Below are 18,187 nucleotides of genomic sequence, written 5' to 3'. Positions count from 1 at the left end.
TATACTGTAAAAACAATGCATTCTGTGTAATATTTGTCATTTTCAAGAAAATAGTCTATGTTTCTTTCTCGAAAACAACAAATAACATTACCCAGAATGCATTGTTTTACCGTATATTACTGTTTCAATGGAAAACATAATTTTACTGTGTACATTTTTTTTTTTTTTTTTTATGGATTGTAAGTGTATGTAATGGATAACTAACAAAACCCTGCGGAGAAGAGCAAATACTTCAATTTGGAATATAACGTGTTAAAAGTGGAGATAAATACTCTGGGCCCGACCATGTGAGCATAAGAACTTTGAAATCAACTCTATACTTAACTGGTAGCCAGTGTAGTGACTTCAGAATGGGAGTAATATGATCTCTAGTTTTGGTCCTAGTTAAAATTCTAGCTGCAGAATTTTGAATGTACTGTAACTTACTTAAAGTATGAGTATTCAACACCTTTTAACATCTCTAAAATACATTCTTACTGAATAGCAGAACTATGATATCTTGTTTCGGTGTCACCACTGTTCTATCTTATCTTAAGTTTAAGTCATATACTTTTCTCCATGTCCTCACAAACAGTATGTTGCTTTAAAACATTTATCTGGGACAACCTGTGCATATCACATCCATGTTATAATGTCTCCAAATATGAAAAACATGACTGATGACTCTTAAAAATGTACTTATATTAATGCATGATAATTCAGCATTAGAGAACCCGAGTTCTAAAACCATAACTTTACTGAATTAGAAATGAGATACAGGTCTGACATCGAGGTAGAAATATTATGGTTGATTAAATGAAAATCTTCAACATATATCAGTATACATCTAAAAACTTCACAAAATGAGATTTTAAATGAATGTGCTTTATGTTTCCTATAGGCAATGTTTCCTGTGTGTTACACTAGTGTTTGTACTGTATCAACAGTACTCTTGGTTTTTCACATTTAATTTTATGATATGTTAGTACATTTCTGAGCAGTGCAAAAAAAAAAAAGAAAAAAAAAAGAAAAACACTACCAAATGTACAATATAGGTGACACATAAATGAAAGAAGTTAAATTTCTGAGGAACATGGACAATCATCAGCAGTTCTGAGTTATGTTAATTATGCATTTAATTTTAGATTTACTTTTCATTTATCTGAGATGCTATTCAAAGGCAGTAAAATACTTAAAAGCATTAAGTATGCAGTCCATACTTTCAGAACAGTGCGCATCTTAGGACAACAACTATTAGGCTACTAATTAAAACCAGAGAATAACAACTTTTAGCATTTCCCAGCCAGTGCATTAATGAAATATCTTAGTCAGCACACCATGTTTCTAAGCCATGTGCAGCATGCGTAACAGACTCACCAGGTGTCTCTGGAAATTTGCGGTCGATGATATAAATGGGCATCACCAACCGATCAAACATCCATTAAATCCGTGAGAAAGATACCCTCCTTCCAGATCGATGACTTTCAAGAGTATTCTGGGTTCCTAGGATATCAATAACAAATCATTGAGCGATATCAGTTCCCTTGGATACCTGTTAACGTCGCGCCCGCAGGATGTCCTTGTGTCAATCAGTTATTATTTGATGCGCATAAGAAAACACCTGGAAAATGCCTTAGGATTAATTCAGCGAAACGAACGATGTGAGACAACAACGAAGTACTTAAGTTCTCCCGGCGTCTAATGTTGCCTCCCACGAAAGGCGGTGTTTAGGATTGACTGAGGCTGGCAGCAATGCCAGCGCGGTGTCGAGCGCGCAACTGTGCGCTGATATCGCACCAGTGAACTCTGGGTTCTGCTCAGATGCTTGAGTTTCATGGATAAACTCTTTTCTAGAAACGAGCGTGTGAAACTTATACAAAGACTTTAAAGGGGTTCCGACAGTCAGTAATTTTCGGTGCACATTATTTCGTATTCTTTTCGCGCAGTTAAAATTTACTTTTGGCTCCTCTAGAACCGTCCAACGTCTAACCTTTTTGCTAACCGTCAACTATTTTAAAGAGTTTTTTTTTTTTTTTTTTTTTTTTTTTGATGTTGTTGTTGTTTTTTGTAATGCTTTTATTTATTATATCAACAAGCGTTCAAGTAGCATACTGTTGCTATAGAAACCTCTTCAGGCGACCTTTATTCATGAGCCACAATTTAATTTGTGGTTTTTAACTGCTGTGTGAAAACCTTAACTACAATGCGCGTAGCCTATATTAATTATATAAAATGCGGGTAATTTCAGTCCTTATTAAGGTCTACATTATGTCCACAATGATGATGACCGTTGGGGGCTGGGGCAATTGTTAATGATTGTAGACTGTTATTGCCTCCTGAAATTGAATGATATAGTAATCATTAAACTTAATAACAGTCACACTTAAAACTATTTGAAAAATATGATGATTATTATTTGTAATCGGATTTATATTTGCAATCATTAATAGAACTGGATTTCAAATCAGCTTCGTCCAAAGGCAGATGTCATGCATTTTATTTTAAAGTTTACTATGTGTAAGTTATCAGAATATTGTTTATTTTAATATTGAAAACTACAAGGTTTCATAATTGCAGCTGTGTGACAAATTAAACATTTCCATTTAAACATTTCCATTCAAAGTAGAAACGTACTTGATCAGGCTGAAAATATTACTGTAAAATAGATGGATAATTCTTTTGCATTTCTTTGTGTTTTTACATGTTGGAAAGGAATTTTTGCCCTTTTGCAGACCTTGCTGGTTCCACGTATTACCGATTAACAGCAGAGGGTGTCAGTACAGCACAAAACCTGAGGTCAGCAAGATGCCACAAGTTTAACATGGTAGTGAAACTATAGGGCAATTTGACACCACTACTCTCTATGCAGCAGACTATGGTCACACTGTGGTTTAAACATGTTTTAGGCCCATGTGAGATTAAATATGGTTCAAAATGTTTATTTTTAAGTGAATATTATTATAATGTGTTTCAATGTATGTAGCCTATATGATTTGTTACAACAGAGATCACCTACAGGTTTAAATTCCGTGTTTATATATATATATATATATATATATATATATATATATATATATATATATATATATATATATATATATATATATATATATATATATATCACTCTAAATCAGTTAGTGTTATGCTACTCATTAAATAAATAAATAAATAAAAAGTAAATAGAATCGCTGTGTCCAAAATTTCATTTAAACAAAGGCACTTGAAAAAACAATCTGTTCCACTGCAGCACAGTTCATATTACCATTTGCAAGCACTCTGTTGTATTGTGTAAGGGGTTCATTGAGGAACCAACTTTCCTTCCACCGTCACTGAGAGCCCAGTGCACTTAATATAATGACGCACACCAGGACAGGATGTCTTTGGTGACTCCAGAGGTTATTTGAGATCTGAAATATTGTAGTGGTGTAATGCATTAGGAGTAACTAGGACCACTCTTATGTGGTTTGTTATCGGACTGTCCACAGGGAGTATAAAAGTGAGCAGGCCAGTTGGAAGGTATTACGCCAATTATTTCCCTTTGGACATCATGAGATTTATTTCCTTTTCTGTAGAATGTTTGTTTCCTTTTCTCTTTCACCACATCCACCATTCACTTTAACTTTATCTACTCCTTGTTTTCTTTTATGATATCTATCCATCTGTTTTGTGCACAGTGAAATTGGCTATCTCTTGGAGATTATGTCATTCTGACAGTGCAGTCCTTGCTTTAGGGAGCTCCAGAATCAGGTCGTTGGCTGGATCTTCCCCTTCATTCCTATGCCTTTTTCTAGATGGTCAGTTTGGTATTGCTGGCACAAGACCATCATTTCTCAGCATTTTTCTATTCCCCTGAAATCTCTTGGCATTTACTAAGATTAATGCCAACACCAAGTAAATTCTGTGCCCCTTGCAACAGTTCAGTCTTTCAGCTGAAAAACACAATTATGGGTTGGACCCACAAGGGTGATTTACAGGAATAGACATGACTGTGTTTCCTATAAAATAGTTAGTGCATTTTCAATTCTTTCTGTTGAGGGAAATAAATACAATTTGGTTTGCTAATTTAGTTCTCATAGCACAACATGTAAAATTATTCAAACATCCCCTACCAAAGGGGTATGGATTTATTAAGATTTAATTGCTTATTTTTTAATCTAAGATATTCCATAATAGCAGCAATGTGAATTCAAATTAAATGACTTAATTCAATTAGCCTTCAGGCTTTAATGAACAGTGAATATGTCTAAAATGTACATCTAATGAATGAATAACAACCCTGTTAATTACAATAAGTTTTATATTAAATAATAATAACAACAACAGCAACAACAACATTCCACTCAAGGCATTTTGTGCATCTCACCCCAGGGGTTTATTTTATCTTTTTACTTAAAAATAAATACAATATTTTTAAACCCACAAATCTAAAATATGAATGTGTCCACAAATTCCTCATTAAAAAATAGAAAAAAACTTTAATATTCAACATATTGTCAAAGATCACTATTTTCCAGAGACACATAACTAATTTAACCTCAAATCTCTTCCAACTAAATCTCATCAATAATATTAAGATAAAATTACAAAATTAAGAAGAGCATAGCCATTCGTGAGATGAGATTTTGTGCCATTTATGGTGAAGCAACAGCATCTTTTTCATCCAGTGTCATCTTGTGCTGATCATACACTTGATATGAAGCCATGTAAAAATGTCACCAGCTACTGCAAAATGTGCAGTAATATAATAAAATAGCACATTTTGTTATGGTAGCTCAAACTGCATGTGGATAAAAAGATATTTGTGAACATGCTTCATGTTTTACAAATTCCCTCTCTAAAGTGTTCAATGAATAATTGATGTTAGCATATGTGTTTTTGAGCAGTACGTGTGATTATATGTGCAAAGGGTGAGTGAATTAGAGTTGTATGTATCTGTTTTAAATGTGGACACTGATGTTTTCACATTTAGAAACAAACTCTATGTTTTATTGTATTATAAGTGCTCCATAATAAGAAATAATCACAGGAGAGTGCACTCGCTAACACTTCACTCAAGGAATCCACACATTGCACAAAAAACAATTATGCTAATGGAAAATAAAATATAATTTGAATAATTTATAAGCAGGGTGTGCAAAGGTTAGAGATTTTACAAAAAGTTGTTTTGCTTTAATGAATGTAAACTTTATGGCATATATTATGTTTGTAGACTTAAATTCTTTTTACTCCATGGTTGTAATGTTTGGCAGAATTGTTAAATATTTAACTGCATTACCCAGGATGCTAAGGGTATTACTGGAAGTGAAAGGAGGTTAAAAAAAAAAAAAAGAAGGTCGCACTCACGCACGACAAGCACTGCACGTTATATCTGAGTTGTGTCTATTATTATACATTTATCACGACAGAGTGAAAGACAAACAGTACATGGTGTCAGAGAAAATAAAGAACTCACACAGATGAGAAGATGGACTCTGCTGGTGTTCCGATGCCCAGGATGGACTGGGATTCCCTCAACTTGCCTGATGCGTGGAGGAGATTCTGACAAAACACTGAGCTGATGTTCAAAGGCCCGCTCCAGCAGGAACGATGCAGCTATCTCCTGTTGTGGGTAGGGGAGAAAGGCAGAGACTTTTACAACACTTGGACAGAACGCAAAAGTTTTAAGCGCATACTATGATAGATTCGAAGCATATGCAATGCTGAAAAAGAACCACATCTTAGCACGGTACAAATTCCACAAGAAAGTACAAGCGGAAGGTAAGAGTTTTGACAATTTCGTCACAGAGTTTTCAAATGAGGCAATAAACAGAACCGTGCAAAAACTGACACATGAGCCGAACGAGACAACATGAAATCTGCAACATGCGGATGATGTGCGGAGGTGCGCAGAGACAAGGAATGTCCAGCCATGGGTAGACAGTGCAAGAAGTGTGGGAAACCAAACCATTTTGCAAAGGGTTGCAAATCGCAACAGCCATGGAAACAAAAAATCATGCATGCCGTGAATAACGAGACCGACCAAGTTTATGAACCACCCTAGGAGTTCTTCATCGACACGATATAACACAAGAGCACAGCAACGTGGTAAATGAACAGGCTTTTGCCGAAATTGAAGTAGGTTTAAAGTTGCACAAGATGAAATTTAAATTGGACATTGGGGCACAGGTAAATATAATCCCAGAAAATATAACAAGAGATGTTATCGACGGCAGCCAACTAAACCCAGCAACACGTAGACTGTCAGGATATGGCGGAGAACCAGTATCCGTAAAAGGAACATGCAGGCTTCAATGCAAGCACAAAGAGACCAAAGCCATGCAAGAATTCTATATCGTTGACACTCAAGCACCGCCTATATTAGGACTCAGAGCATGTCTGGTAATGGATCTAATAAATCCGGTCCTCTCCGTGCAAACAGACACCAGACAAAGTGATGATCTGCTAAGTGAATTCGCTGACATTTTCGAAGGAATTGGAGAATTGTAAAATACACATAGACCCGCTGCAATTCCAGTAGTATGTCCAGTATATAGGAGGAATTAGATAGAATGGAGCGTCAAGGAATCATCGCAAAGGTAATTGAGCCAACAGATTGGGTCAACGCTTTAGTCGTAGAAAAACCCCTCAATGGAGCATTTTGCATATGCCTCTACCTGCGCGACATAAACAAGGTGATCAAAAGGCCACACTATCCACTACCAACATTGGATGATGTGATCTCCAGACTCTCAGGTGCAAGGTACTTTAATGTATTAGATGCCAGATCAGGATACTGGGCCATTAAACTGACAGAGAAGCCATCTAAGCTCACCACTTTCAACACGGTGGTCAGATGGTACCACTTCCTCCACCTACCTTTCGGAATAATCTCTGCATAGGATGAGTTCCAAAGGAAAATCGGCGAGACGTACGAGGGACTGCCCAGAATAGCAGCAATTGTAGATGACATCCTAGTGTACAGTCGCCTGCGTGCAATACTGGAAAGAACGAGAGCAAGAGGTGTCCATTTAAATCCTGAAAAAAAGCACAATCTGCCTGAGGTCTGCTATTTGGGACACAAACTCACACACGACGGCATCAAACTAGATCAACTACCTGTCCAGATTCGCCCTGAGACTGGCAGAGATAAAATCACAGCTGCGACAGATGCTAAAGCAAGGCAATGAGTTTACATGGGACGAGACGCACAATGCTGTTTTCCAACAGATAAAAGACTTGATCACGAGAGAGCCGGGACCTGTATTAGCATACTACAATGCTAACAAAGCACTGTGGCTGCAGGTTGATGCTTCTAAAAATGGTTTGTGCGCGGTACTTTTACAAAAAGAAAAACCCATCAAATACACATCCAAATCAGATCCAAACAGAATTACATCCAATTAAAAAAAGAACTGTACGCTGTTTTGTTTAGGTGTAAACGATTTCACCAGTATGTATACGAGAGGGCGTTCATTGTGGAATCGGACCACAAACCACTGGAATCCATGTTAGCGTAACCGCTCTCTGCCGCCCCACCACGCCTACAGTGCATGCGTTTACAGCTTCAGAAATACGACTTCACGTTGATCCACAGACTAGGTAAAGAAATACCTGTTGCTGACACATTATCCAGAAAATAATTAAATGAAGGAATGGAAGCACAGGGGCACACACTTATCAGCAACCTACCTGTAATGGAAGGCAAACTCGCAAAGCTCAGTGAGGGAACAACGCAAGACTCCCAACACATGACTTTAAGGTGCATAGTCCACACAGGATGCCCAGGGATGGGACGGAGCTGTCCACCACTGGTACTGGAATATTGGAATCACAGAGACTTTCTTTTGCCGACGGCATCTTACTAAAAGAGAAGATCGTGTCAGATAACGGTCCGCAAAACAGCTCCCAGGAGTTTTTTCTTTTGCTAAACAATGGGACTTTGTGCACACAACAACTAGTCTGTACTATGCCTAAAGTAATGGCCTTCCAGAAAAAAACAGTCCAAACGGTAAAGCATATACTCACAAAATCGTGTGAAGGAAAGGATCTGTACCTAAGTATCCTGGAGCATAGAAATGCACCGGTTGATGATTTTAAATCACCGGCACAGCTTCTCATGGGCAGACGGCTTCGCTCAATCATTCCCATCACAGGTTCTGCAACCGCAAACCTGCAAACCTTCATCAGTACAAGCTTAAAGAGAACAATGCCTAGTAAAACAGAAGTCGCATTATGACAGAGCTGTGAAACCGCTCACCACACTGGAACAAGGATTCAGCATATATTCCCAGCAAAGTAACGGACAGTGGACAACTGCTGTTGTGCCGAGCGCAATGGAGGACGGACACTCATTTATCATCTTGAAACACTGAAGTTCAGGAATATTGCCGAAATCGCAAACACCTGATGGATGTTAAGGGACAAAGTGTGACAGGTTCAGCACAACCTTTTTCTGATGATAACTTGAGTTTCCAGGAAGCTACAAAAATCAGCCTCACTATGGACTCAAATGCACCCACACCTACAACAAATGATGTTTTATTTATAAAGTTCGGGAGGACCAGGTTAAGATAATTAACCTAATTAGCACAAGTGGAGAGCATTCAGTTAATCAACTCAACCAATGACAAGAGGTATAAATACAGCAGTCTTACCTCTGTTCGTTTGACAGTTTATCAGCATGCCTCCTCTACCCCATCTCCTCACTTCTAGTTCTATCTATTTTTACAACAACCGGGGGGGAGTACTCTGGATTCAGGCCAAAATTCCGAGCTCGGAGCCTTCCCCCTGGACAGCATGCCAAATACGCATAACTTTTACTCGATTTGATTATATATAAATGTGAACTTGTGAACTGATCATTGTGTGATGACCAGGTCAGGTCGCAGATTTAAGCAGAGACAAACACTTGACCTGTAAGTAAGTTGTCATGAGCTGATAGCACGTAATTGCATGTTTCAATGGTCATACATTTCCATTTCAAATGTGACCACAAAAATTTGAAATTATGATGTTGTATTCCGCAAACCTTTGCTGATATGTCATCTTGAAGAGCATTATATGATTGTTATAGCTTAGGTTCGACAAGAGTTTGCTAGTTATCCTGTGTAAATGGGGTACATACACATACATATAAGTGTTTTCTCTTGTGCATGAGTATAGCTCAACTGAAGTTCAGTCATGACAACTCTCGGAGTGAATAGATTTCAGCCAGCATTTATTGGCATGGGGCATGGAATGTACATAGGCTTGATTTTGGTGGACAAGATCTACTACGCTGCTGCTGCTAAGCAAATATATAATTTGTTCAGCTTAGTCAAAATAACAACAAAGGAAAGGCTGCTGCAAGATGATAGAACCCCCGTAGCAGATCTCTACAGGTGGCGCTGGGGAGGAGGTGGGATGATAGAAGTTCTCATATTGTGTGGCGTGCTGATCGCAGCTAGGATACGATATAAGTAAAGCTACATGGATTAGGAAGTACCTCTGATTGGTTGGTGTCACAGTACTGGAAGAACCAATCAGCGATTGTTAGAGTTTCTTAATGGAGACAAAAAAAATGTCCCTACAAGGTCAAAAAATACTGGTATTACTATCTTTGAGGAGACATTTGGTCCTCACAACATAGGGTCTACCAGGACCACACACACACACACACACACACACACATCCACTCACTGTGTGGACACACACTAACAGATCGGCACACAAGTACACTCTCACACACACACACTCACTACACACACTCCCCCTGTCTGCCCAGTCTGTAACCTTGAGGCCTAAGGGACCGGGTGAACATTTTATTTGCAATTTCCTCAGAATTTACATCTGCACTGTTGCTTTTACACACATAAAGACAAATATAAATACATGTCATCAGGAGACTATAAAAAGAAATATAAAATTTACCTTTGTCTTTTTCTACTACCCCAAAGCCACACTAGTCTGTGATGTAGTGACATGCTATTTTTAGGGTACAAACATAACAGGGTTGTCTGATATGTATGTGGCTGGTGTGGGCACAGGGTCAAAAGAAACCAGCGGGTTAGAGGGTTTGCATATGTAAAGATAACAAACACATATGCATATAAAACAGCAATAGTGCTGGGCTTAGTTCAGTCAAACGTAGTCTGTGTCTCAGATTCTTTGTCCATGCAGCTAAATGTTAGTGCTGCTGGTCTTTTAATTTTTAGATTAATCACTTTGTTTGAGCCTGTTGCAAATTTATGTTATTATGGGTGCTTAGGTAACACTTTACAATAAAGATACACATTACAGTTTTTTTCGATTGCTAAACGTCAGTGAGCACAACTGGAGCTACATGTGCGAAACTCTAACTACAGTCTGCACTACCAACAGTCACCTGAGCTAAACAGTTAACACATGGCTCAAAACAAGCTCAGTGCAGCCAAACACTATGCACAGCCCTCACTGAGATAACACACACAGTCACTCAGAACACACTGAGAGTAAAAACACTAGCATCAAACACCAACACAGAAAATACAAACTTTTCATCTTTACAGTTTGAACAATTTCAGTGACTTCATACAAAGTAATATTGAGAGTGACATTCTTTCACATGATTTATTTAAATTTTTAGAACATAATTCTTTAAGGTAAATGAAAATTAGCAGTTTGCTTCAATAGTCTGTAGTAATTTACGGAATTACAGTAATGAGAAAAAAGGGTAGAAACTAAAAGTACATACTGTAATTCGAACAAATAATTGAGGGGCTAACACTGCAAACTTGCAATCAGCAGTGTTTGAAAGGCACAAGGCTGAAATCTATTCTGTTTTGAATGTGTGGTTCACAGTTTTGACAGCAATCGAAATCGTTTAGCAATTGAAAAAAACTGTAATACAGTTACAGTTTTTTTCGATTGCTAAACGACAATGGGCACAACTGGAGTCACATGTGCAAAACTCTAACTACAGTCTGCACAGCAGCAGTTCATGTGGACCAAACTCTAGTTCGTTTTTCATTGCTTGAACACAGTTTTCAAAACTCTACACACTTATCCCATGACTTTAACCACAACCTGCACAACACTGTGGATTTACAGCACTTTGTTCAAATGCTAACACACTGCTTCAGCCTTGTGCCTTTCAAACATTGCAATTTCAGCTGAAAGGCTAAGCAGGTGTCTTGTTTTAGACTTGTTAGTGAACACACACACACACATATATATATATGTAACTCATTACTGTAATTCCGTAAATTACTACAGACTATTGAAGCAAACTGCTAATTTTCATTTACCTTAAAAAATTATGTTCTAAAAATGTAAATAAATCATGTGAAAGAATGTCATTCTTTTCTTTGAAGAAAATATTACTTTGTATGAAGTCACTGAAATTGTTCAAAATGTAAAGATGAAAAGTTTGTATTTTCTGTGTTGGTGTTTGATGCTATAGTGTTTTTACTCTCAGTGTGTTCTGAGTGACTGTGTGTGTTATCTCAGTGAAGGTTGTGCATAGTGTTTGGCTGCACTGAGCCTGTTTTGAGCCATGTGTTAACTGTTTAGCTCAGGTGACTGTTGGTAGTGCAGACTGTAGTTAGAGTTTTGCACATGAAACTCCAGTTGTGCTCACTGTCGTTTAGCAATCGAAAAAAAACCTGTTATACCACATAAAAAAAAAATAAATAAAAAAACAAACAAACAAAAAAACACACATTAACTTACAATGAGCATACATTTGTTAAAATAATGCTAGTAAATGATAAAAAAAAAAAACCTGTTCATTGTTTGTTTATGTTAGCTCAGGTCCATTAAATAATTTTACAAGACACAACATTTACTTTTAACAATATATTATACAGTACATGTTTAAATCATTAACCAAGATTAATAAATGCTTTAGAAATATTTTTCATTGTTAGTTCATGTTAACTAATATAACTAAAGTTAACGAATGAAACCTTATTGTAAAGTGTCACCAATGCTTTTAAAGCCTGTTTTGACATTGATGGCATGTGTGGCATCTCTTATTATTGTTGTATTCCTCATTGGAATATGAGGACAAAGAAAATAAACATCCCACACAAAGGCATATTTGTTGGTTTTTACATAATTTATTATAAAGTTCTTCAGCGTAAAGAGACTTTATATTCCACCCACCTAGCAACGCCACCTGTAATTTACTTCTCCTACATATGTATTTTGCTGCTAATGTGACATTAGGTTTTGAGTCTGTAGTTTGTTTTGATGGAACATTTTTGTGTGTTTTTATCAGTGTTGGTGTGTCCCAGGGACCCAAGCCACATTAGCGGGTGATCTGTCTTCACGGCAGGCATGTTAAGTAGGTTGATGAAAGCTATCTCTCTGCATTCCGTCTTTGACACTGCCACTCACAGATATCTGTGCCTATAATGAAGTGTTGATTTAGCTGACGAACCATGGATAGAGATCAGAGATGGAATGCAAAGATTGAGTAAGTAGACATACTATCACAGCAAAACACACTTTTGTGCACCTGCATAAGTACGTCATTACATCTGTTACTTTTGTCCTTTATGGAAAGTTGAAGTAAATGAGACAAAACAGAGAGAGACAGAACAACAGAAAAATATTTAGTACAGAGCGCTGGCTCCGTTGTACCGTTGGCTACTGAACTGACTTCAGCTGAACAATGTCACTATTTTGTTTTAGAGCTGCTGTACAGCTGAAATGATCTTTGTTTGCATCATTGAATCATTATTTTTTCTGCGCATCACTGTAGAGCTTCATTGAAACTATTTGTATTGTATATAAGCACTATATAAATAAAGGTGACTTGACTACTGTTGAGAAAGGGGACATCAGAAAGCCAGTCCAACCCCCCCTCCTTCATATTATTATTATTATTATTATTATTATTATTATGTTTTCAGGAATAGTAGTATATTAATATTAAAAAAATAGAAAAACAAGACCAAATATGTATAAGCAAATATAGAACTAACCAAAACATAACTTTTAACACCCACTGAAAGATGTTCATTGACAATAAATGCAAAGCCATCATAAACTTATAAATGTGAAGCTATCTCACAAAATAATATTTCGCTTTTCATTTTATTTTCCCTTAAGTTATCTATGGATAACACACAGGAAAGATATGCTGCTTAGAAACATTTTTCAGGGGAGTAACTCTCATACTCCCAATAGTCCACACTGATGTTTGCTTTGCTTGAGTTGTCCCATCAAGGTTTGTCCATGTTCTGTTATTCTCCCATGTAATACTTGTATTGCAAAGCCACATCAGACCTCTGAAAAAAAAAAAGAAGAAGAAAAAATGTACTCATGGGCTTTTTTCCAGTAGTACAGGCCAGATTTAATCCATTTAAACTGATTTTATTTCTGATTTATCATATAAGAAACTGCACATTTCTGGCACTGTCACTGCTAGTGTTTTCCAAGCAGGCAGTATTTCCAAGAAGCAAGAACACCACAGGCCCACATGGAGTTGACCATTCCACTGATTTACTGCCAGGAAATAACTGAGTGTGTGCATTTATGTATTTGCTTATATTTGTTTATTTGTTTGTGTATAAGAGAACAATATCTTACAAAGTTCTCTTTTGACAACTTCATCATTTTAATCAATTTTATTTTTGTTTTTGCTGTATTTTTGTATTGTTTATTTTTGTATTTTGTTTGCTGTAAAAAGCACAAACAAATCCACAAATCCATATTTATCAAAATACAAGAGGCATAAGTGATCGTTCATACAAGAAACCATGCAAAACTACTGCCCTCTAGTGTACAAAATGTGACATGTCTACAGATCAACATAGAAAATGAAAAATAAAAATGAAAAAATTATATACAATTAAATTTACAGAAACAAGTTCCAAATTATCAATGCAATCAATTCTCTTAGTTTTGCTCTCTCGATAAATACATTTAAATAATTATATTTTAGTAGCACGATACGCTAGTGATGCCAAGGACGAGAGTTTGATTTCTAGAAAATGTGTATTAATAAAAACATCATTAATGCACTGTAAGTTGTTTATAATGTTAACATCTTCAAAATTATGATATTACTGCTAGTACTATTATACTTACAGTATAGACCTACAGTAATGGCCTTAGGTGTGAAGTGTTTATATTACACCACACTCTCAGGATACGTATGTTTACACTTAGGGAGGTGATACACTCATATACACTACCTCATATGGTCTGATGATTGTGGTTGTCAAGAGATCAAAGCACAACTCCCCAGTGTGCAGTTGTCAACTAATTAATTGTTTCCACTTCCCAGACTGCATATTAGAGACTAGCTCTCTCAAAGACACACGCACATACACAGAGAGAGAGAGAGAGAGAGAGAGAGAGAGAGAGAGAGAGAGAGAGAGACACCTCACCGGACCTCACCACCAGATGGTCTTTTCATTAACCTCTGAATGAGATCGCTTTACCTGCATCAAATCACTCATCTATGACTCTCTCCTCCACCTTTTTACCTTCTCTGATGTAATCTCTCGGATATGGGTTGTTTTTACAGTGATTTGAGCTTTGAAGTGTCCAGATGGAAGGGTGTGAAAGGCGTGGGAGTAAGCATGTGCACACATGATCCAGGCCACGCACAACTTGTACTTATACTTGGTCTGTTCCTTTGGTACTTGAAGTACAGGTAGTTCTATTGGAGGTATCTTATATTCTGGACAGTTCTGTGATGTTTGTTGTTCTAGGTCCTTTCTTGGTAATTATTCAAATTTTTATTTTATTTTTTTTTCATGCTAATTGATTCCACTAAGTACTGCAGGCTGCATGAATACATTACTCTGATTTGCATTTTGAGTGGATAGTCATTTGAGATATAATTCTTATGTGGGTATGTGACTGCTGTACTGGGAGCCGTTTCATTATGCAGATGTCCCCATCAATTTCATGTATCATAGATGTTTACTCACAGTTGTGGGTGTTTTGATTTGCTCTTTAATTAGCACTTTACTTTAATTAGTGCCTCTGTTCTGGCATTAGCTGTTTACTATTAATTTTCTAAATTCCACTAAAAATATTTGAAAGTGTGAAAGATTTATTTATTTATTTATTTATTTATTTATTTATTTATTTGTTTATTTATTATTTTATTTTTTTTACAGAAGGAAGGATGAAGCTGACTAGTCCAACAGGTCCATCTAGTGGCATAACCTTAAGATCGAGTCTCCACACATGAGAGATGTGGGGTCTGATTCTGCTGGTGTCTTTTGACTTCTGTAAATGCTTGAAAGAAGTGTCAGTAAGCAATCTGAACCGGAAGATGTGTGTTTGTACTGATAACAGAGCAACTACAAGGCTGTCCGTGTGAATGAAACTGACTGTCAAGGAAATGACAAATCAAAGAGTAGGGGTGAGTGGGGCACAACGTGGGGCTAGTTGTAACACACATGGTTTAAAACTTTCCACACATGCCAGCATGACAAAACGGGGTGTTGCCATATCAACACTATAGCCTATAGAGAAAAATATTTCAGCAAAATTCAAAAATCCTTGGAAGATATCACTGAACATTTATTTAACCTTAGCAAAAGTACATTTCTTACTGAAATTACTAATTTTATCATCTCAGTTTTTGTTAATATAAAAATGAGACAAATCTGCAATTATTTGAGAGTCAATGTTCAGAAATGATTCATTATGATGTTTTGAACTATGCTGTATAGTTGTGTTTTGGGGAGTGTCTTACTTTTAATGATTAAAAAATACAATTATTTTATATGAAAAAGTTAAAAAAAAAATGTATTTTATTGACAAAAATAGTTTAGTTTGTCTTGTATATTTCTTTTTATTAGATAACATTTTTAGCTGTCATATGGTCGTTACAACGTGCCCCACCTACTCTGAACCCCAAGTTGATTTACACAAACTCTCCCCTATTGAACAGAGACATAGCCAAAGCAACAGATGTACCTCTATTCAGTGGGGGAAAAAATGTTTAAAGAAAATGTTAGAATGTTTTAATTCTTCACTTTTGTTTTTTTCAAAATTCTCCACAGATTCTTCTAATTCCACATTCTGTGCACGGTGTTGTTTTTAAGTTTATAACTTAAAATCACACTATATTATAAATTTTATATATTACCTGATTGTGAATATTTTATTAATATTGTGAATTATTATTACAATTTATAATATGCTGATTTGGTGTAAAAAAAACATTTCTTATTATCAGTGTTATATAAATATATATTCCTGAACATCATAGCTGTTCTAGCACATGTCCTCACTTTAATATTATCAGGTTCAGGAATCAGAACAGAGCAAAGCTAGCAAGGTGTTTCAGATCAGATCAGATTTCTGTCTTGTTTTTAACCTCATTTTTAACCAGTAAGGATAGTATAACATAAGTCTGCCTGATCTAACCATTAGGGTGAAGAGAAGACACATGAAAGTTTAGCGCCTTAGGACAACATTTCACAAGGCATAGATTTTCAAGCCCTGACTGCTGACAAATTGGTCAAATTCATTAGCAGTTGCTTACACCGGCCTTGAAGTGTATGATAAAAATGATAGTTTCCATGGTAACTGATGGTGTTCCAAAACCAAGAGTAAGACAGGTTGCAAGTGGACCACTCTCGTTTATAAATGTGGAAAGGTTATGCTGTAGTAGCTGACATCCAAGCTTGATTATGGTTTTATTATTGTGCTTTCACCTCAAATGCTTTACATGAATAAGCTGGATAGGGCTGTGCCAGATGGCATATTCATTCATTTTTCTTATTAAATGAATGACGTGTCACCCATTCCCCACAATCAAACACTCCCATGTTTGCGTTCAGTGACTTCACCGTATCCATAGAAACAAGTCATTGGTGTTAGGTACGGTGTTAGGAGGCCCTCTTATATCACATGTCATTTAGAGTTTCACACTTCTAGAAGACACACACACACACACCCACACACACACACTACAGACAAGACAAGGTGGGCATGTGGTGAAGACATTTATTCCCTGAAAACTGAATTTTCACAACTGATTTCAAATAATGTTTTTAACCGTCATATCATTTGCCCCTAAAGGCCAGTTAGAATGTGTCTCTTAAAGGTGCTCTAAGCGAAGTCACGCATTTTTAGGCCAAAACATTTTTTGTCACATACAGCAAACATCTCCCCACCATCTGCTAGCTGCCTGTCCCCAGAACACACTGTAAGGTCTCTGTAGTCGCCACATGCTCCGAAAACTCAATAAAAGCTCAATAAAAACAAACTGATGCAGCCTGGACCACTTAAAATAATAAACATGCTCCAGCCAATAACCGACAAGCAGCATCAATACGCAAGCTACTTACATTTTAAATGTGCGTTCATGACTGTTTCAGGAAGTACAGAGGGGAGGGCCAGGAGGAGTAGGAGGGAGGGTCTAGCTAGCCTCTGTTTTGTTTGACAACACTTCGAACGTCAACAAGAAGTTACTCCGCTCAGAATCGCTTAGAGAGCCTTTAATCTTATCTGTGTGAGTCTGTTGAACTCAAATGCAGAGAGACATGGTCTGAAAGATGCTAAAAGATTTCTTTGAACATACTCTACTATACAAACAGGACCATTATGATGAACTACATACATATTCCAGCTACATGTTGAGAAAAATAAAAACTTGATTTTTATAAATAGTGTAATAAAAGGAAGAGGGGGGATTAAAGGGTTAGTTCACCCAAAAATGGAAATTCTGTCATTAATTATTCACACTCATGTTGTTCCACACCCGTAAGACCTTCGTTCATCTTCGGAACACAAATGAAGATATTTTTGATAAAATCCAATGGCTCAGTGAGGCCTCCATTGCCAGAAAGATAATTAACACTTTCAGAAAGCTACTAAAGACATTTAAAACAGTTTGTCACTACAGTGGTTCAACCTTAATGTTATGAAGCGAAGAAAATACTTTTTGTGTGCCAAAAAAAAAATAAAAAAAAATAAATAACGACTTTATTCAACAATATCTAGTGATGGCCGATTTCAAAACACTGCTTCAAGATTGGTTAATCTTGATATTGAATATCTTTGCAATCTTTGTGGTGCCGCATGAAGTGGCGACCCATTCAATGGCGGGCTTGGGTCGTGGAGCAGAGGTGGGCCTAGGCCGTGGGGCATGAGCAGACCTGGGTCGTGGAACATGGGCAGACCTGGGCCGTGAAGCATGGGCGGACCTGGACCATGGAGCATGGGCGATGCTGGCAGGCTAGAACACCTGCAGGGCAGGTATTTCAGAGAGCCAAGACGGTGCAGACAGTTC

The 18,187-nt window shown here is 36.9% G+C and overlaps 1 protein-coding gene across 7 annotated transcripts in view; it reads right to left on the bottom strand.

Moving 5' to 3' along the window:
- LOC137023153 (neprilysin-like) overlaps positions 1-9,324 on the bottom strand; it is an 86,131-nt gene extending 76,807 nt beyond the window's left edge. The window contains exons 1-3 of one of the 7 annotated variants that reach the window (XM_067389859.1): positions 8,613-9,324; positions 5,432-5,578; positions 1,357-1,482 (exon numbers count right to left, since the gene is read on the bottom strand). In XM_067389859.1, the coding sequence (XP_067245960.1) occupies positions 1,357-1,417 (61 nt within the window). In that variant the 5' untranslated portion in view covers positions 1,418-1,482; positions 5,432-5,578; positions 8,613-9,324. The other 6 variants (XM_067389857.1, XM_067389858.1, XM_067389860.1 and 3 more) reach the window with 6 other exon arrangements.
- Between the last annotated feature and the right edge of the window lie 8,863 nt (positions 9,325-18,187).

The sequence above is a fragment of the Chanodichthys erythropterus genome, chromosome 7 (genome assembly GCF_024489055.1).
Source record: "Chanodichthys erythropterus isolate Z2021 chromosome 7, ASM2448905v1, whole genome shotgun sequence".
Lineage (NCBI taxonomy): Eukaryota > Metazoa > Chordata > Actinopteri > Cypriniformes > Xenocyprididae > Chanodichthys > Chanodichthys erythropterus.
The sequence above is the reverse complement of the archived record's forward strand: the minus strand, read 5'-3'. Positions and strand labels throughout refer to the sequence as shown.